We start from the raw sequence: 18,218 nt of genomic DNA on the forward strand, positions 1-18,218 counted from the left end.
TTACATTGTCTTCTGGAGTTACCATAACATGCTTTTAGAACATATCTAAGACAAATGCTTAGCTTGAAAGTATTTTTACATTCTAAAATAGTATTTATGATTATGGCTGAATGAAATTGTTTACTATGTTGGGAGAAAGCATGAAAATAAACATTGAAAAATCAATTTTAAAACTTTAACCTTTTTTTCCTTCTTTATAGGGCTTATTCCACTAGAAGCAAGATGGCTGAACTCAATACGCATGTGAATGTCAAGGAAAAGGTACGATATAGTTATATATTGGCTGTAGAAACTCCAAACTGAATAGTCTCTAGCTGGTAAAAATTCAGTTACAATGGAAGAAGGGAAAAATGGTTTTGGGGGATACATAGTAAGTTTGACACACTAGAAAACCACTCAACAGAAAGAATCATAAGGAGCATTTGCTGAATGTATGTTAAGCATGTTATATTCATTTTCTCACTTAATCTTGACCATAACCCCACGAAGTTAATAGTATTGTTATTCTCATTTTACAGGGGGGAGAACTGAGACACCAAAAAGTTAAGTAATTAGTCTAAGTTCACATAGCTACTGAGCTCCAGAGCTGGGATTTGAACCCAGGGAGTGCCGTGGTATAGCTCATACTCTTGACCCCCATGCTGGGTTACATCTGAGGGCTAGGGTCTTATGTCACAGCTCCAGAAATGGCCTCACAGAGAGATGGCCACAGCATTACCTAGTGGTTTAACCTGTAACATTTCTTTCAACAGGGACAGTTCATTACTCTGAAAATCCCCCCTTCTCATTATTTGTTGGGGGCTGATTATACTTCAAAGCCCTTCCAAGTCTTGTCCTCCTCTGTGAAGTTTCCTCCCCTTGGGGTTTCAAATCCCCTCACTTCTTATATATACTACCTTGCACTGTTAGCTCCTAATGATCATAAACCATAGACCATATGAGACCATGGAGAAAAATTTGTCCAAGCCATTCATCTGGCACCGTGGAGACTGAGGCCCTACGAGAGATCTGTCCATAGTCGTACAGCAGAGTGGGAAGGCCTCTCCACCTTCCACAGGGCCACCTCCCACCTCCACTAGATTGTAAACTACTTGAGGGTAGGAGTTTGTCTTTCACGTCTTTGTTTCCTCACAGTACCTAAAACACAGAGTGAAGGATGGGAGCAGTAACATTTGTGGAGTCCCCACTTCTTTTCTTTCATTTGGCAAAGATGTATTGGACTCCTCCTTTGTGCCAAACACTGTTCCAGATGCTGGGATTATGGCGCTGAACATGTAGATGAGGTTCCTGCTCCCATGGAGCTTGCTTTCTAGGGCAGGGAAAAGGAGAGTCCATATTGAGACCATATAAATCCACACAATCATTTCAGATAGTGGTACAATAAGGATGGCTAGGGGAGGGGGTACTTTAGGTGGGGTTGGTCAGGGCAGCCCTCTCAGAGGAGGTGACGCTTGAGCTGAGATGAAGACAACAGGAAAGAAACACCATGCAAAGAGCCAAGGGCAGAGCATTCCAGATAGAAAAGCAAAAGCTCTGAGGCGGGGCAATTTAATGTGTTTGGAGATCGAGTGGTCAGTGTTGCCAGAGTGTGGTGGGCAGAGGGATGGTAAGGGGACATGAGATCAGCGAGCACGGCGGGAGCCAGTGTTTGTAGAATAGTGGCTCTTCGCCTGTGTTCCTGGGCCTCCCCAGGATCCGTGGGTGGAATCCAGGGTTCCACAAACTGGCATGAAAAAAAATACATTTTCATCTTCACTCGCATCTAGATGAAATTTAGCATCTCCTTCAATCATGAATGCAGGCAGAGGAAAAAAACCCACATTTGCAGCAGGAGTATCTGTGACTTTCACAACTAGAAGTCACAGATACTTTCAAATCAAATTACATTTGTTACAGATCTCCTGAAATGTTGTTTGTTCATCACTACTTCAGAATTACTATAGCTACTGGAACTGCAGCTACATCACGTTATTTGATGTTAATAGAGGAGCACAGATATTACTGTGGCATAGTTTTTTATTTCAATATGAATGGTGGTTGCCTTTATAATCATATGTATTTTATTTAAAACATTCTAAGAAAGACCTCGTAGCCTTCACCAGACTGCCAAAGAGGGTCTGTGCCCCAAAAGGTTTAGAATCTGAGATGGAGCCATGTAGGGCTTACTCAAAGGACAAAAGTCGCTGCTGAAAGGTTTTAAGCAGGAGCATGACTTGTGTGATATATTTTTTTTAATTTTTAGAAGATTTTATTTACTTATTATTTGACACAGAGAGACACAGCGAGAGAGGGAACACAAGCAGGGGGAGTGGGAGAGGGAGAAGCAGGTTTCCTGCTGAGCAGGGAGCCCGATGCGGGGCTTGATCCCAGGACCCTGGGATCATGACCTGAGCCGAAGGCAGACGCTTAACCGACTGAGCCACCCAGGTGCCCCTGTGCAATACTTTTTTTAGAGCTCACCCTGGCTCCGCCAACTACTTGCTACCTATTTTATAGATCTTCATATTAAATAACATTCTGAGGACACGGAGGCTTAAGGTACAGTGACTTGGTCAAAGTCAGACTCTCAGGAAACGTGGAGGAGTAGGGATTCACACTCAGCTGTGTCTGGTTCTAAAGCCTGGCCTCTTTCCACTGCACTTCTACATCCCAGTTTTCCACCAAAGTACCCCCAGGGCACAGAAGAACAAACCTGTGACCCCAGGTCTCTGAAAACGTGGCGAAAACCTTTTTCCACAACATACAGTTTATTTGGAGTCTTATGTGTTATCATAGAAATTGATGCAAATTTTTTAGTCATTGTATTCTGTAATATATTCCATATATCATTTTAATACAAAGTTGTTTTTACTTATTGAGAATTGAGCAAAGAAAAGCAGAAAGATGTGCCCCTTTTACATCAGGGCTTCACATTCTTTCTGACTCCTAGTCACATTCTTAGGTGAGACTGTGTTTTCCGGTTTGAGAAGTTGGGTCCAGCACCACAGTGCTGACCAAGGATTGGCCCCTTTCCAAGTGTCTGTTGATGGATAGATTGGACAGCTCCTAAAGTTGGGTTATGGGAAGGAAAAGCACTTTAAAGAATCCGAGTCATAGTAATTGATTCTTTGCCAAGCATGGCTAGTTGGACAGACCAATATGGTAGGCTCAGCAGAGTGTCTTATTCAAAACAGAGGTGGCATCCAGCCAGTAAGGGGAAGGAGGCTGATCCGTCAGCTCCCAGACCACAGAGGTTCAGTGTGAATGCTCCATGCATTGGCTTAGGCGCCACATCCATCCACTTGTCATGATCACTGTCATATATGCACAGGAAGATTAACAGTAGATGGTGTTTTTGCCATTGCACTTCAGTGACTTATCAAAGCGCAGGCATTATTTTGAAAGAGGGTGATGTTTAAGTTATAAATATTATCAATCTGCATGACAATGAAAGTAGAACTCCTCTAACTCAGTTAGTAAATTCCATCTTCCAATATCAAAAGGTTAATAGATTTCTCAACTCAATAAAATAAATCATAATAAACAACTGAAAATTCCGATCATTTATAATTTTACATTGATTTATTTTAGTACATTTATTTCCTTTAGTTATTAGCTTTTATGGCCTTTTTATGATTAGTTTGTTTCTCAATCTGTCACATGAGCAATGACATTTTAGTTCTGAAAATTAAGAATAATCACAACTGTTATGTCTTAAATTATCAATGACAAGCTTTTAGAGACCTGAGAACAGATCTGTGCAGTATTCTTGTAAATACCTAGCCAAGCACTGTGGGAAATTAATACTTAACAAAAGCCTTGTGATGAAATGAGCTCATCGGTTACCTCGAGTGGATCCACTGTTGGATGAATTGAAAAGGAGTAGGTACTTTGGTGAGGAAATCATTTCTGTCCTCGGGCAGCTTTTAGTCCAAAGGAGAAACTAAGAACTTAAGGTTTAATATCCAAGACAATGGAAATTTACAATTGACACTCTCTGTGGCTTTTTCATTTTAAAATATCTTTATATTAGTGGATTATAACTGTAAGGATTTAAATTGGAAGTATCTTGGACTCCAAATTCAGTCTCAATACGTCCTCTGAGATCTGACCCTGTCTTTCTTTACATGTGTTTATTGCCGCTTTCCCGCAGGCCCCCTTCGATGCCACCATCCTGACCTTGAATGTTGCTGCCTGTGGGCCTTTGCAAAGGCAGTTTACTCTATATGGGGGTGTCCTCCTCAGGAACCTGGCCCTCATTCACCTCCTTTTCAGGAGCTCTTTCAGAGGAATATCTCCCTTGTTTTTCTTCCTGCCTCACCTGAATTCTCTTGCCCTCCTGTTCTCCTTTGAGCATCTGCTTTCTGCACCAAAACCATTATTCAGATTGTGATTGTTAGTTGTCATCTGCCCATGTGAGACTATGTGCTCCTTGGGGGCAGGGATTGGGCCTCTCTTATCTTCATATTCTTGGTTTTGACACATAGTTGACCCCCAAATACAATTGGATAAATGAATGGATAATGAATGAATGAACATGCCTACTTGAATAGGTAAGCTCTTTAGAGACTACATTTCCCATTCACGATATTTTGCGAAATCTCGAGCCTTCTGGAAAACAAATATAGGCTAATGGAATTGTCATCTTATTTTAGTACTCTTTGTTGTTAAATAAAGCAAGTTTTAAATTGCTTCTTAAAACAGAAAGTAGGGTTACATAGGTTGACTACTTTGTAGTTCTGCAAAAAAGCAGCATCTTTATAAGATGATTATCAAATATAGGTGACCTCAGGAAGGTTTCACCATAACAACTGAGGTCCTTTGGTGAGTAAAACTAGTCATATCCTGATGTGCCAAAAAAAAAAGGAAGAAAAAAAATCTCCACATCTCACTTTGTTAAGGAAAGATACCAGAACAAAATCTTTACACTAATCAGGGACCTCTATTTTGGACATACTCACTTTTTACAACTCCTTTCTAAATGACATATTTTTTAAGAAGTTCAATACTAGAAGGGCACCTGGCTGGCTCAGTTGGTTAAGCATCTGCCTTTGGCTCAGGTCATGATCTCAGGGTCCTGGGATCAAGCCCCACATCGGACTCACTGCTCAGTGGGGAGTCTGCTTCTTCATCTCCCTCTGCCCCTCCCCCTGCTTGTGTGATCTCTTTTTCTCTCTCTCTCAAATAAATAAATAAAATCTTTTAAAAATAATGATAATAAAAAAAGAAGTTCAGTACTAGAAACTCATGGATGAATTAAGGATAGGGTCTCAGTAGTGACTATTATATTATTTCTCACATAAAACACTAGATTGTCAGGCTAATTTATGAAATTTTATATGTAATTCTTAACTAAAAAAATTATTAGAACAGGCATAGACAAAATAAAATTTTTAGTCAGATATTTTCATGCATTATTATAAATCAGTTTAAATAGAATACAATTCTATTATCGAAAGCAGAGGGGATACTTGCTTATAAAATGGGGTTACAAAATAATATGTGTTGACTGTCCAGGTATGGACTGATAACTAATTCTAACAAAGAGTGATCCCTAAGCAACCTGAGGAAACCCTGTATGCTTAGGAAGTGATCTCCAGTGAGGTAAGGTCATGGAGTTCGGAGACAGAGGCAGAGATTATCGGCCCCCCAGTTACTAACAGTCTGGAACAAGTCACCTAACTTTTCTGGGCCTCAGTTTCCTAATCTGTAGATTGGACATGGTAATAATACCACCTAACAGAGTCAGCAAATACAATAATAAATTGAGCTTTATGAGCTCTTAATTATGTAAACTCTAAAAGATCTGAGGGGAGCTCATCTATTTATTTTATAACTTAAAAAATGGAAAAGGAGCTCTAGTTAACATTTTTGTTTGGAACTCAAAATACAAATTTACATAGAACCGAGATTAGAAAAAAATAAAATAAATAAAAAGCCCAAATGAGAAAAAGACCATAAAACTGGACTTGACTTTTTCAAACAAAAATTTCATAGCTATTGCTGAGCCTCACAAAAAATAAGTGAGGCTTGGAAAACAATGATATGGAAATGGGGAATAGCTTAGTCTAGAATATCCTTGCTGACCTGTACCACTTATTGTGAATAGCTTTTAAAGCTGTTAAAGTTATGGAGGTAAATTGGGTTGTAAACAATAATCATAGTCATTAAAGTGAAGAAGGAAGAATAGAAAAGGAGAGAAGAGCCTCTAGTCCACTGTGAGGACAGAGAGGGGTCATTTCTACAGATGACCGAGATAAACTGTGTGTCCTAGAGTCTGTCCTCACCAGGGGGGCAGATGTCCCATTTTATTATTTTTTTTCCTGTAACTATCTTGATCTGTGTTTTACAGTGTAGTGAAATATAGTTCAAGTCTTTATGTGAGGTGGGGAATGGTCGGAAAAATCCAAGCATCTGATTAAAGAAATTTTAGCAGGATCAGAGCATCTCTAAAATATTAACTTCATTTAACAGAGAACTCATTTCATAGGATGTGGGACAGTTTTAATGATATGCTATTGTGTTTGTTTGTTTGTTTGTTTAATTCCAGTATAGTTAACATACAGTGTTATATTAGTTTCAGGTGTATGATACATAGTTGTTTTTAAAGACCAAATCATGCGAGCTTTGGGGCAAATCTTAATTTCATAATTTTGTAGGGATGTGCAAATCAACTGAGCCCAGTCCTTGGATTCAAATAGCAAAACACAAACGGCTTTCAGGTTTCACCATGGACAGGTTCTTGTCATCATTTTCTCATAGGAAAGGGTCATTAAATTTCCCTTTCAAAGAAAGGAGAAACATTGACAATAGTTATTGCCTAATGCTTATGTACAGAACTGCTGTTATTGTTGCTTGGCAACTAGAAGAGATTTGACAGGGAGTCTAAAGGAACTGAATGAATAAATGGAAATGTCAGCATCAGTTTCAGGGGATAAGAAGAAATTTACTATTTCAGGATTAGCATCACATTGCTTTTTCCGAGCTACATGATTGGAATTCACAGTGTTTCTGTTCTGCTTCTCTTGTCCCCCCTCCTTCCAGCCTTTTGCTGGAAAAGGAGCCCCTCTTGCACTATGGCTGAGAGATGTATGTAACATAGATGGTTAATGCTAAAGTGTACAGGAGCACACCAAAAACGAAAACCCTTTGGCAGCAAGGGAAAAGTTACCTCTATTGGCAATCCCTTGGAATTTATGGGCACTTCACCAATATTCTAGCTGTTTCTCACAATGATCCTTCGTATTAAATGATCCAGTTGATACAGATTTTAAAAAAATGACAAGGCTACAGTGGTTTCTTCTCTTCTTACCTTGAGCACTAAAAATCTGTCCAGATATGTTAGATTAGATTAGATTAGATAGATTCAGCACTTAAAAGTATGCTGCTTATGTTATTATTGAAGCCACTCTTTCTCTGTAAGTCCTTCCTCTACAACTTGATTACTTGCTCCTTATAAACACAAATGGACTTTTAAATTAGTTGTGTATTCAAGGGCTCCTGTAATAGTAATATCATAAACTTTAGGTCCCTGAAATATTTGTTAATCAATATTTAGCTAAATAACTGAGCCAAGATTCTGTAATGGTGGTTCTCAGCTATTAGGAAGAAGGGAGGAGGGAGTGGCCATGCCCCCCTGGTTTGGGGCAAGCATTGGAAAGTCAGTAGGGAAAGACAGGAGTAATTAGAAAAAGCTTATTTGTGTTCATTTGAGTCCTCCAAGAAGCAGATGCCAGCATGGGATTAGATGAGCAAGAGATTTCTTGGGGCTCGGGGCAGTGAGGGAGTACTTATAAAAGAGAAGGGAGAGGAAGCCTGAGCAAGCAGGGAGAGTCTATACACTTCCATGCAGGTCTGGCGTCTTTGAAAGAGAGGGAGAAGAAAGGAAAGGAAAAGCCCGGTAAGAAGAGTCTGAGCTTGGAGTGCAGTTTTAAGGACGTTTCCGATGATGGGGAGTCCTGGGGCCAAACCTGCCCACTGGGTAAGCCCCGCATCCCTTAGAAATGAACTTCCACTACTGCCTGCCACACAGTCACTGGCTGGGAGCATCCTGTGGGGAGTGTGGCTTGGGTTCTGTTCGCCTTCCCGCAGCGAGAAATTTCCATAGCGTCACGATATTCTAGAGTATAACAACATTTTATAATAAAAAAGAAAACTGAAATACCTATTTTGAAATTCACTCACTTAAGAGAAAAGCATGAGATTTATATATTCATTGAAGAGAATTAATAAAAAGTTTGAGAACTACTGTTAGTTAGTAAATTAACATGCAAACTCCAGGATTTCCCCTCCCTTAGCCAGCTGAGCCATACTGCCACTAGGATAGGGAGTATTAACTTCTCCAGCAAATAATAATTTGGGGGTCCTATTTTCTATTAAAAATATACTCTATTTCTAATCACATGTAAGGAAACAAAACATGTTAATTCTGCTGAAAAACCGTGTATCCTTTGGTAGATACCTCTCTGGACTTCAGTTTCTTTATCTGCCAAATGAGGGAATTCATGCCGAGGAATTCCCAATCCTTTCCAACTCTAATGTTGGATAAATTCATGGTCTTTTCCACCTTAGAGGTGTCTTACAAGACCGACAAAATGGACTGCGTCACGGGTCGGAGAGCCTGGAGGCAGTCTTAGCTCTGATAGAAATGAGCTGCCTCAGTTCAAGTGTAGGACATAACCTCTCTGTACTCAGTTTCTTGTAACATCAAGAAATTTGATTAAACCAGCTCTAAAGTCCATTTATGGTTCACTGGTAGGGCATTTCTGATGTCATCCTGTGTGCGGACCCTTCAGAGCTCTGCTCCTCAATCCTTGAAGATAACTATCGTAAAAAAAGTATTGAAATGATGATGGGGATCAATTGCATAACCTAAAGCTAACATTTTTTCTTTTATTGTGGTAAGAACATTTGGCATGAGATCTACCCTCTTTAAGTGTACAATGCATTATTAACCATAGGCACAGTGTCGCACAGCACATCCCTAGAACTTAATCATCTTGCAAAACCGAAACCTTCTACCCACTGAAAAGCAACTTCCCATTCTCTTTCCCCCAGACTCTGGCAAGCCCTGTTCTTACTCTCTGCTTCTGTATGAGTTTGACTGTTTGTTTAGAGACCTCATATGAGTGGAATCATGCCGCATTCTTCCTGTGTCTGGCTTATTTCACTTAGCAGAATGTCCTCAGAGTTCATCAGTGTGGTCACATAGGACAGGATTTCCTTCTCTTTTTTTTAAGGCTGAAGAGTATTCCATTGTATGTACATACTGCATTTCTTTATCCATTTATCCATCAATGGGCATTTGTTGGTGTTGGGCTTTTTTATTGGCTGAAATTATAATTTTAGCTATTCAACTAAGACTGAATGTGCAAACGAGTTTTAACTCTCTTTTGCTGCCTTTACAGGAAAAGCAAACTAACAAACTGATAAAATCATCAGGAAAACAAGTCACAATCAGTCAATGATAATTTCTACTGATGTTTAAACCAGCATGCCTCTTTTGAATTGGTCAAGCCTGTTAGAATTAAAACATAGTGTGTAGGTGAAAACAAATACACTTCCCCCAAAGTGAGTGTTCCTGGTTTCCATGGCGTTTAGAAAGTCTCCTTACTTCACACCACAGTGAAAAAATAGCCACAGTTGATATAATTTAGAGATTAACTTAACTCCTTTATTCTGGTATTGACTAACAGGTAATTAACTTCTTTATTCTGGTATTGATTAAATGGTAATCGTGACTTATATCTTCCTGGTACTCTTTATCTGAAAAGTTCTATGAATGAGCAGGGGGAGAAAAATCCCCAGAGTGAGAGTGGATGTCAGTAATTATCTTTTCCCCCCAAAGTGGAGACCTTAAATTCCAAAGAAAAGGAGAAAAGATTTTTACTGAATATTCTAAGTTAGAAGCAGAAGATCAATTAAAAGCATCTTACTTTTCTATTCTGATTAAAATCTCAAAAACAAAATCCCTTGTAAAAATAACATTGCCTCTTTTTTTGTGCTCACTACTAAGTCCAAATGTGGAATTCATCAGGGAAAGTAGCTAGACAGAATATTTACCTAAGTCCTAATACTGTGTGGGTGCGACAGGCCAGCTGAAAACACTTCCGGTGGACTCAGGGGCTCACCCTGCTCTAAATTATGTGCAAATCTAACTGTAGTTCTGAGAAAATAGGAGGAATCAAGCACAATTATAGTAAACATGCAGGTATATGCTGAATCCATGCTAGCTAAATGGGTGAAATGAAATGTGTATAAAGCTCATTGCTTGTCTCAATATGGATTAGAGGGCCACTGCTGCTAATAGCAGCCATTTGATATTTTTTTAAACCTCCAAGTATCAGATTAAAGGTCAGAATTCTAATACAAAAATTTTATCATGGACTAAAATTAAAAGCTTTAAGACACTTTGGTTATCTTTTTTTACCTGATTTTACTATTAATTTTACTATTTCTTTAGATAGGAGAAAATCCATTTGAATATCTCTTGCTCTACAAGTCATCAGGTTATTTCTAGGAATTAAAGAAGTTATATAGCTTTAAGCTATCAATTTTCATTTACTATTACAACAACCATTCGATTAATTTTCTTTTTTTCCCCTCAAATGTTCAGCGACTTGACAAAGTGTAGACCTATAGAAATGATGGAAAGAAATCTGGGTGGTGGTTGTTGTTTTTAACCCTTTGAGGTAGGTCGTATTCTCCAATGGCTTTAACAACATTTCTTCCATTGAGAGGTGGGGTCTGTGCCCCTCCCCTTAAAATTAGGTAGGTTTTTGGAACTGGTTGACCAGGGCAGTAAAAAGGAGGTAACACTATGTGACTTTTAAAGCTAGGTGATTAAGCCTCTTTCTTACTAGTTGGGACACTCGTCCTGGTCCTCTGGGCTGCTGTATAAACAATCTAACTGTTCTAAGCCCACCAAGTTGTGAGGAAGCCCAGACTAGCCCATAAGGAGAGGCCACATGGAGAACGCTTGAGTCTACATAAGGAGAGAGAGAGAGAGAGAGATGCCCAGCCAGACCCCACCCGCACCTGCGTCCGTCTGCCTGGCTCTACCACCTCCTCCATCTGTCTGCACCAGAGACCCCAAGCCAGACCTACACAGCTGAACTCCCAAATTCCCGACCCACAGAAATGTTGAAAAATTACAGATTGATTGTTGTTTTAAACCACAAAGTTCTGGGGTGACTCTCTATGAAGCAGTAGATATCTGGAATACCCTCTCTAAAGTTAGCAAAAAGTGTCCTAAACTAGAACTGATACTTTTGAAGTTATGATGTTGCATAAATAATGGAGAGATGTGGATGGCTAGATAGTGCACTCAAGTAAATTCGTTGGTAGGTGAGCAGTCATACCTAAAAAGAGGTCTGTCCTATGCCACTCTCTTTTTCTTACACACTGTCCCTTACCTATCTGGGACTTCCCTTCTGTTTCTCATCCATGGTTCTCAGTTTCTGGATGGACATTAGATTCACTAAGAAAACAAAAAGTAATCAACGACCAGGCCCATATTGAATTGTTGAGGATGGGACCTATGTGTAGGAATATGTTTAAAATTCATCGGGTGATTCCAGTTTGCAGCCAGGGCTGAGAACTGCTATTTGATGCCAATGGTGACCAAATCTGTTTTCCTGGCTTGGGTCCTCCTTGGAGCTGCGGTTTCAGAGACTGAGCTGCTTTCAGGTATCTGGATATGTGGAGACCTCACAAACCCCTCAGGTAGAGTGCTGCCCCTCTACCAGGGCTTCTTGTCTCTCAAATGACACCCCTATCACATAAATGGTCAAGCCAGAAACCTGGCTCATCCATAGTTTTTCGCCTTCCTCATTCCTTGCATCTAGTTAAACACCAATCAGTCACTTCTCCCAACTGATTTGTGAGTCAGCCTCTACTCTGCCCCATCTTAGTCTATTTTCTTTCCCCTGGACACTGCATTAGAATCCTGCCATTCACTTGACCTCCTGCTGCTCATCTATATAGAAACAACGGTGACCTTCTTAAATATGCAACTGTCACTCTCCTCTTCTGAGTAAAACCATTCAATGGCTTGCCCTTAGAATAAGGCTCAAAATGACAGGATGGCTTGCAGAGCCCTGCACAACTTTGCCCCACGCCTTTTCGATCCAGCTTCATCTGAAATCCCCTTCCTTTTAACATTTAATCCTCCCACAGTCCTGGAGCATCATGGCTTTGAACGTGCTTCTAGTCACTCTGTCCTGTCCATTACTAGATGTTGTGTGCTCTTCTTGGAACACTCCATTTCATCCCCCCATGCCCTCTCCTGGCCTTAATCACCCTTCATCCTCACTTCTCGGATGGGGCTTCCCTGATTCTAGATTAGGATAGGTTCCCTTGTTAGTGGTACCCAAAGCGTCTTTACTTTCCCTTCTGTAACATTCATCGAACATCTGCCTTCCTACACTATAAACTCCAAAGCCGGTCAGGGGGTGTGCCTGCCACCGCGTGCAGTCCAGCTTTCAGCATAGTCTGTACGTGGTGACTGACTGAATGAATAAACAAATGAACATGGGTTAAGCGGTAAACATCAGCTCTGAAGGAAGTTCTCATAGTAATTCTCTGGTCTCTGTACTTAGCTCTGGCTCATCCAAACTTCAAATCAATTTGGATAAGATATAGAAGATACCAACTAATTTTTAAAATGATACAAAGTTAGAAGGGATGGCTAATGCATTCCCTGTTTTTTTGGGGGGTGGGCAAAAGCAAGGTTCCAGGGGATAACAGCCGGCTTGAGGGATGGGTCAGAATCTACGGATTGAAATTTAACAAAGACGAATGCAAAATCCTACCCCTGCACTCTAGTTGCTACACAAGTATAGGACAGGGGATGCTTGTTGCTGAAACGATCCAGGGTGTGTTAGTAGCAAAGTAAGCTCCCATTTCAGCCAGTAGTTGATGTGACTCCTAGAAGTGCTAACGCCATCTTAGATTCCTTTAATGGGTAAATGGAGCCCAACGAGGACAGGTGCAGGTCCTACAGTCCTCTGCCCTGATCCAGCCATTCCTGGTACAGTGTGCTTCATTTAGAACCACATTTCAGATACACTTGAGCTTGACCAGGTAAAAGCTTGGGAAGCACTGCTGATAAAAAAAAAATGCTGAAGAGCATACATTTACTCCATAAAAGATGGCATTCTGGGGAACAGTTTGGTTCCTTGAGAAAAGTGAAGGGCTGGTCTTGAGGAAAATGATTATATTTACACTTTAAAAGACTAGGACCAAGGACTGGCAGCATCTAACATCCCTTCTCTGGCCACATCCTTCTTATCATCGGCCTCTCTCAGCCTCTCCCTCTCTTTGACATCTGCTCTGTGTTCTTGACAGGATCCCTCAGCCCTCAGTCTCTCCCTACTCTCAGTCCATCATCCCCCTTCTTAGACCACAGATGCCTCGATCAGCTACATTTATGATTCTCAGTCCCCATCTCCTGAGCCCTAAGATGTACCACTGTGTTCCTTAGAGTTTGTAACCTTGAATCGTTCCTTTTCTCTGCTCCTGGCTTCCAGAGAAGTGCTAGGGAAAATCATGACAAATCTGTGCTGTCCAGCGTTCGTGGACCCTCACTCCTGCTCTTCATTCTTCCATTTATAAAGGCCACTTCTCTCACCTCCCCATAAGGCAGCTCTAAGCCTGTTCCCACTTTTTAAGGCCCGAAGCAAGCACTAAAACTCTCACTCAGGAAATAGTTTCCTTACATTTTTCTCTTCACAATCTCAAATTTGCATTATGTCTTCCTTTCTCAGAATTCCAAGAATGAGAGAGAAGAAACTCCACTCCTTTCCAAAGCTTGCTTTTCCACATGGATTTTGATACCATTTTCTTTCATTTCCTCTGGGACTTTGTTTCATAATTCATCTCCTGTCTTTCCTCTGCTCAAATTCTTTCTCATTGCCGGCTCCTGCCCTCAATCAGATAAACGTGCTCAACCATTTTGGGGAGATTAATTGTGCAGTGATTATTTTAAGATGGTTTGGAGAGAGGTAAAAACTGAGCCACAAAATTCCATCAGAAGGCCTTTTCCAGAGTCCAGGTGAAAGGCAAAGGGAACCTAGAGGGGTAGTGAAAGGAAGCATAGAGAACATGTGAATCAGAGAGGTTTTTGTTGTCAGAATGACTCTTGTTTAGTTGTTATTTATGACTTTGCCTTATTTCCCCTCTGTTTTGCCAGTTCCTGGGGCAAAGATTGTGTCAGATTCATGTCACTTTACCTCACAAAATCTGGCTTGAATGAATAGTTAGAATTCCCTCAAAATATGTGTGTATGGTGGGGAATGCTGCTCTTTGGAATATGTTTTTTTTTTTAAAGATTTTATCTATTTGAGAGAGAGAGAGAGCACGTGGGGTGGGAGGTGGGGGCAGAGGGAGAAGGAGAAGCAGACTCTCCCCGCTGAGCAGGGAGCCCAACACGGGGCTGGGGCTCGATCTCAGGCCCCGAGATCATGACCTGAGCAGACGTTTAATCAGCTGAGCCACCCAGATGCCCCTGGAAGGTGCATTATTTTTTTTAAAGACATTAGTTGGCAAGCAAGGGAAAGACATCCCCATATTAGGAAGAAGAAAGGGGTAGACCTTTGCTCCTCAAATTGTGCTCCGTTGTATTAGTTTCCCTTTGCTGTAGCAAATCACCACAAATTTAGTAGCTTTAAATAACATGAATTGATTATCTTACATTTCTGGAAATCAGAAGTCCAAATGGTTATCATTGGGCTAAAATCAAGATGTCAGCAAGGCCTGTGTTCCTCTCTGGAGGCTCTAGGTGCAAAATTTGTTCTCTTGCTTTTTCCAGCTTCTAGAAGCTGCCTGCACTCTTTGGTCGTGGCCCCTTTCATCTTCAGACCTAGCAATGGCCTGTCAGGTCTTTTTCACATTGCATCACTCTGACATTGACTGTCTTCCTCCTCCTTCCACTTACAAGGACCCTGTATTGGGACCACTGAGATAATCCAGGATAATTTCCCCATTTCAAAGTCATCTGACTAACAACCTTAATCCTGTGCAACCTTAATTTGTCATGTAACCTAACATATTCACAGATTCCAGGGGACTGAGACATGTATGTCTTGGGGGGCCACTAATATGCCTACCACATCCTTGGACAAGCAGCATCTACATCACCCAGGAGCTTATTAGAAATGCAGAATTTGGGGCTCTGCCCCAAGCATCTGAATCAGATTCTGCATTCTGATCAGATTCCTAGGTGCTTTGAATGTACTTTAAAGTTTGAGAAGCCACAACTAGCCTATCTCTAAGATCTCCTCTACTTTAAACGTCTCATGAGTCTATGAAAATTGCATTTTTTTCCACTTTCAAATCTTCATTATTCCTTCTAATCCTGGTTTCCTGCCAAAAAAAAAGTTAATTTTGATTTGTACCCCTGGTGTTAATTCCCAAAAAGTCAGCCAAGTAGAACCTGACAACACGCCGTGCATATTTTTTTGCTGGCAGAAAGTAGATGTTAGAAAAGGCAATTAAATTATAGAATTATCCGTGATGCAGAGGTACTGGTCTACAAAGAGTATCTTCCTCCTCAGGAAGATTCATAAGAGAAGTGCCTTCATTAGTGTGTAGATAGTATTAGGGGTCCAGCAAGTGAAGCAAAATGTACACCGATGAGCTGTTTTTAAGGCATCTCTGAACGGCTCAGCATTTGAGAAATGTGACCAAAGCTGATTATAAAATTCCTTTCGAAGTTGCAGGAATGGCAAACCCATAAATAACTCTGGTTCCCACTGATGTGAAAAGGAGGTTGCTGGCTGTTGGATTGCTGTCCTTATTGTAGGGGATAAGATTAAGCTGCAAGATTGCAAGCTCCTCAAGGCTAGGACCAGCCATATACAGTGCCTGGTACCTAGGAGGGACTCCATCCATTTTGGGCTTGAATACTTTTTAATACTGCAATACTTTACGCTGAATTTCAGAAATGCACTGGGGAAAAAACGGATAAATAAAACTGGAATATTTCAGGGGCCGTCTTACTAGACTCCCTACTTCCTTCAGTTCATTCAGTTGTTCATTCACCAATTCAGCAAACATTTGTGAATCATCTACTGAATGCCACCCATTGTTCTAGGCCCCCATAAATATAAAACTATGGTCTCTCTCACTCAGGAGCTCATATTCCAATGGGACAAAGAGTCACATGAGTAATTATGCCAACTTGAGTGCGGGAAGAGGTATGTGAACAAGGCTCATGGGCCTTCTCCGCTCTGTCCTTCACATTCTAACTGGATTTATCTATAAAATCGTCCATTTCTCCCCTTTGCCAATTGAATCAATTATTTGGCTTTATTATTTTTATTTTCAGCCCTAGCTGCTAGTGTAGCATCTAAGCACTTGCTCCTTATTATAGTGAAACCCTCTCAAACTAGTGCAAATACAAGAGAGGTTATTAGAAAGGTCTGGTAGGGTCTCATGAGACTTCAAGAAACGTTAAAGAAGCAGGGAAGGCAGGAAGTGAGGCAGCTCCAGAAACAGCCCCTCTTCACCTCCACTCTGTTCTCTCGCAGTGTGTCAAATAGTCCAGACGCCCCAGGCTGACAATCTGATTAGCCCACTTTGTCTTTTCTGCCAGGCCACTTCCTGACCCCTGTGATCATTGTCACTACATCCTGATTGCTTCCTTCATATCACTCACTTAGCATGAGTTGCAATTATATACATTTCAAATTTACACATTCACATGTCTTTTCCTCTATAGGTTTGTTGTGACCGTATCTGTTTTGTTGCTACTGTATCCAGCCACTAGTACAGTGCCTGATCTTAGAAGGCATTTAGTGAATAAATAATGAAAGGAGCAAGGGGTGGGGGTGGAGAAAGCACATGTCGTTAGTTACCGTAGAGATGGGCTTCCTTATGGTACATCAGCTTGCGGGAGAGGGACAGATTGAGAAGAGCCCTGGGTCCACTGACCATTCAGTGAGGCTGTGCAGGACGTTTCTTAAGAAGAGAGGTATCCAAGTAAGTTTTGGCCATCACCCTAGCCACTTCAAAGACATGCCGGAGGGACCCTTCTTCTTCGTGGCCCAATGTAAATGCGCCAACACTTTTTAAAATTTATTGAGCTGCTAATATATGCCAAATTCTGTATCAAACACTTGACATGCATCATCTCTGTTCATTTTTACTGAGACTCTAGCAGGTAGTTTCCTCATTTTACAGCTACAAAACCAAGTTTTAACAATTTAAACAGTTCCTCCTAGGTCCTAGAGCAAGCATGTAGCAGGACCAAGACTAGACCACAGGTCTGTTTAATTCCAAAGCTCCTTCTGAGACATTTGGCTGTCTCCTCTGTATTCTCCCCTCCTTGGGCAAACGTTACTTCTCCTTTCTCTGTAGTACCACGCACCTTGTTCATAAAGACAGCACAGGCTTACCGTACCTTTCAGGTACAAGGGTTCTGGCCCCACTGCTACACTGTCCCTCTTGGGGCAGGAACTGTATCCGGTTCCCTTCTGTGTCCTCAGGGCCTGTGCCTTAGTGGGGACTCGACCAATATCTGTCTGCTGGGCTGGCCTTTGGAATGATATAGGTAGTTACTATGCTATTTCATATTTTTAAAATTTCACAAAATACTCTGAGTACCTAAAAGAAAGTAAAACTACCGGGTCTCCTAAATATCCTTCTCATCTCTGTTACTGAAATTTAGAGGACAGATGCATATTCTCCCTACCCATAGAATGTTGAGGTCATACCACAGTCAGCTGACCCACCCCCCGGCCCCCCTGTTGTTGTGGACGGTAAATGCAGAGTGATGGGAGGGCCCGAACCTGCTGGCAGGATCTTCCTTCGACTCAAAACAGCCGCTGGATGTAGCTACATGTTGGCATTCTCTCACTCAACAAATAGTTAAGTACCTACTCCGTACACGTTATTAGTCAGGCGGGGTGGGCATGCTGATTACGCAGGAAGGTCTGAGAGGAGAACTCTTGCCCTCATGTCGCTTACCATCTAGTAACCACAGCACATACACACTTAGGATAGAGTAGAAGGTGCCATGTGTGAAGAGACACCTACTGATAAAGGCTGTGGGAATTGAAAGGAGGCGGGATGACTTCTGGCAGGGCTAGTAGAGAAGGACCTCATGGAACCCGTGGCATTTCAGCTGGACTCTACGATTTGGACAAGCAGATACCTCCCATGTCAAGGGCAAAGCTCACAGAGGCGGGGGTGGGGAGCTAATACTGGGCAGAGCGGGCGGGGGGCGGGGTCGTTTGGAA

General features: G+C 41.3%; 1 protein-coding gene across 9 annotated transcripts in view; it reads left to right on the top strand.

Annotated features, from left to right (window-relative positions):
• SPATS2L (spermatogenesis associated serine rich 2 like) overlaps positions 1–18,218 on the top strand; it is a 161,821-nt gene that overhangs the window by 80,605 nt on the left and 62,998 nt on the right. For 8 of the 9 annotated variants that reach the window (XM_036098507.2, XM_036098505.2, XM_036098504.2 and 5 more), the window contains one exon: positions 201–261. The exons of the other annotated variant lie outside the window; for it this stretch is intronic. In XM_036098507.2, coding sequence (XP_035954400.1) covers positions 223–261 — 39 coding nt within the window. In that variant the 5' untranslated portion in view covers positions 201–222. The remainder of the gene's footprint in view (positions 1–200; positions 262–18,218) is intronic. 9 annotated transcript variants of the gene reach the window in all.

Source organism: Halichoerus grypus, chromosome 4 (genome assembly GCF_964656455.1).
Source record: "Halichoerus grypus chromosome 4, mHalGry1.hap1.1, whole genome shotgun sequence".
NCBI lineage: Eukaryota > Metazoa > Chordata > Mammalia > Carnivora > Phocidae > Halichoerus > Halichoerus grypus.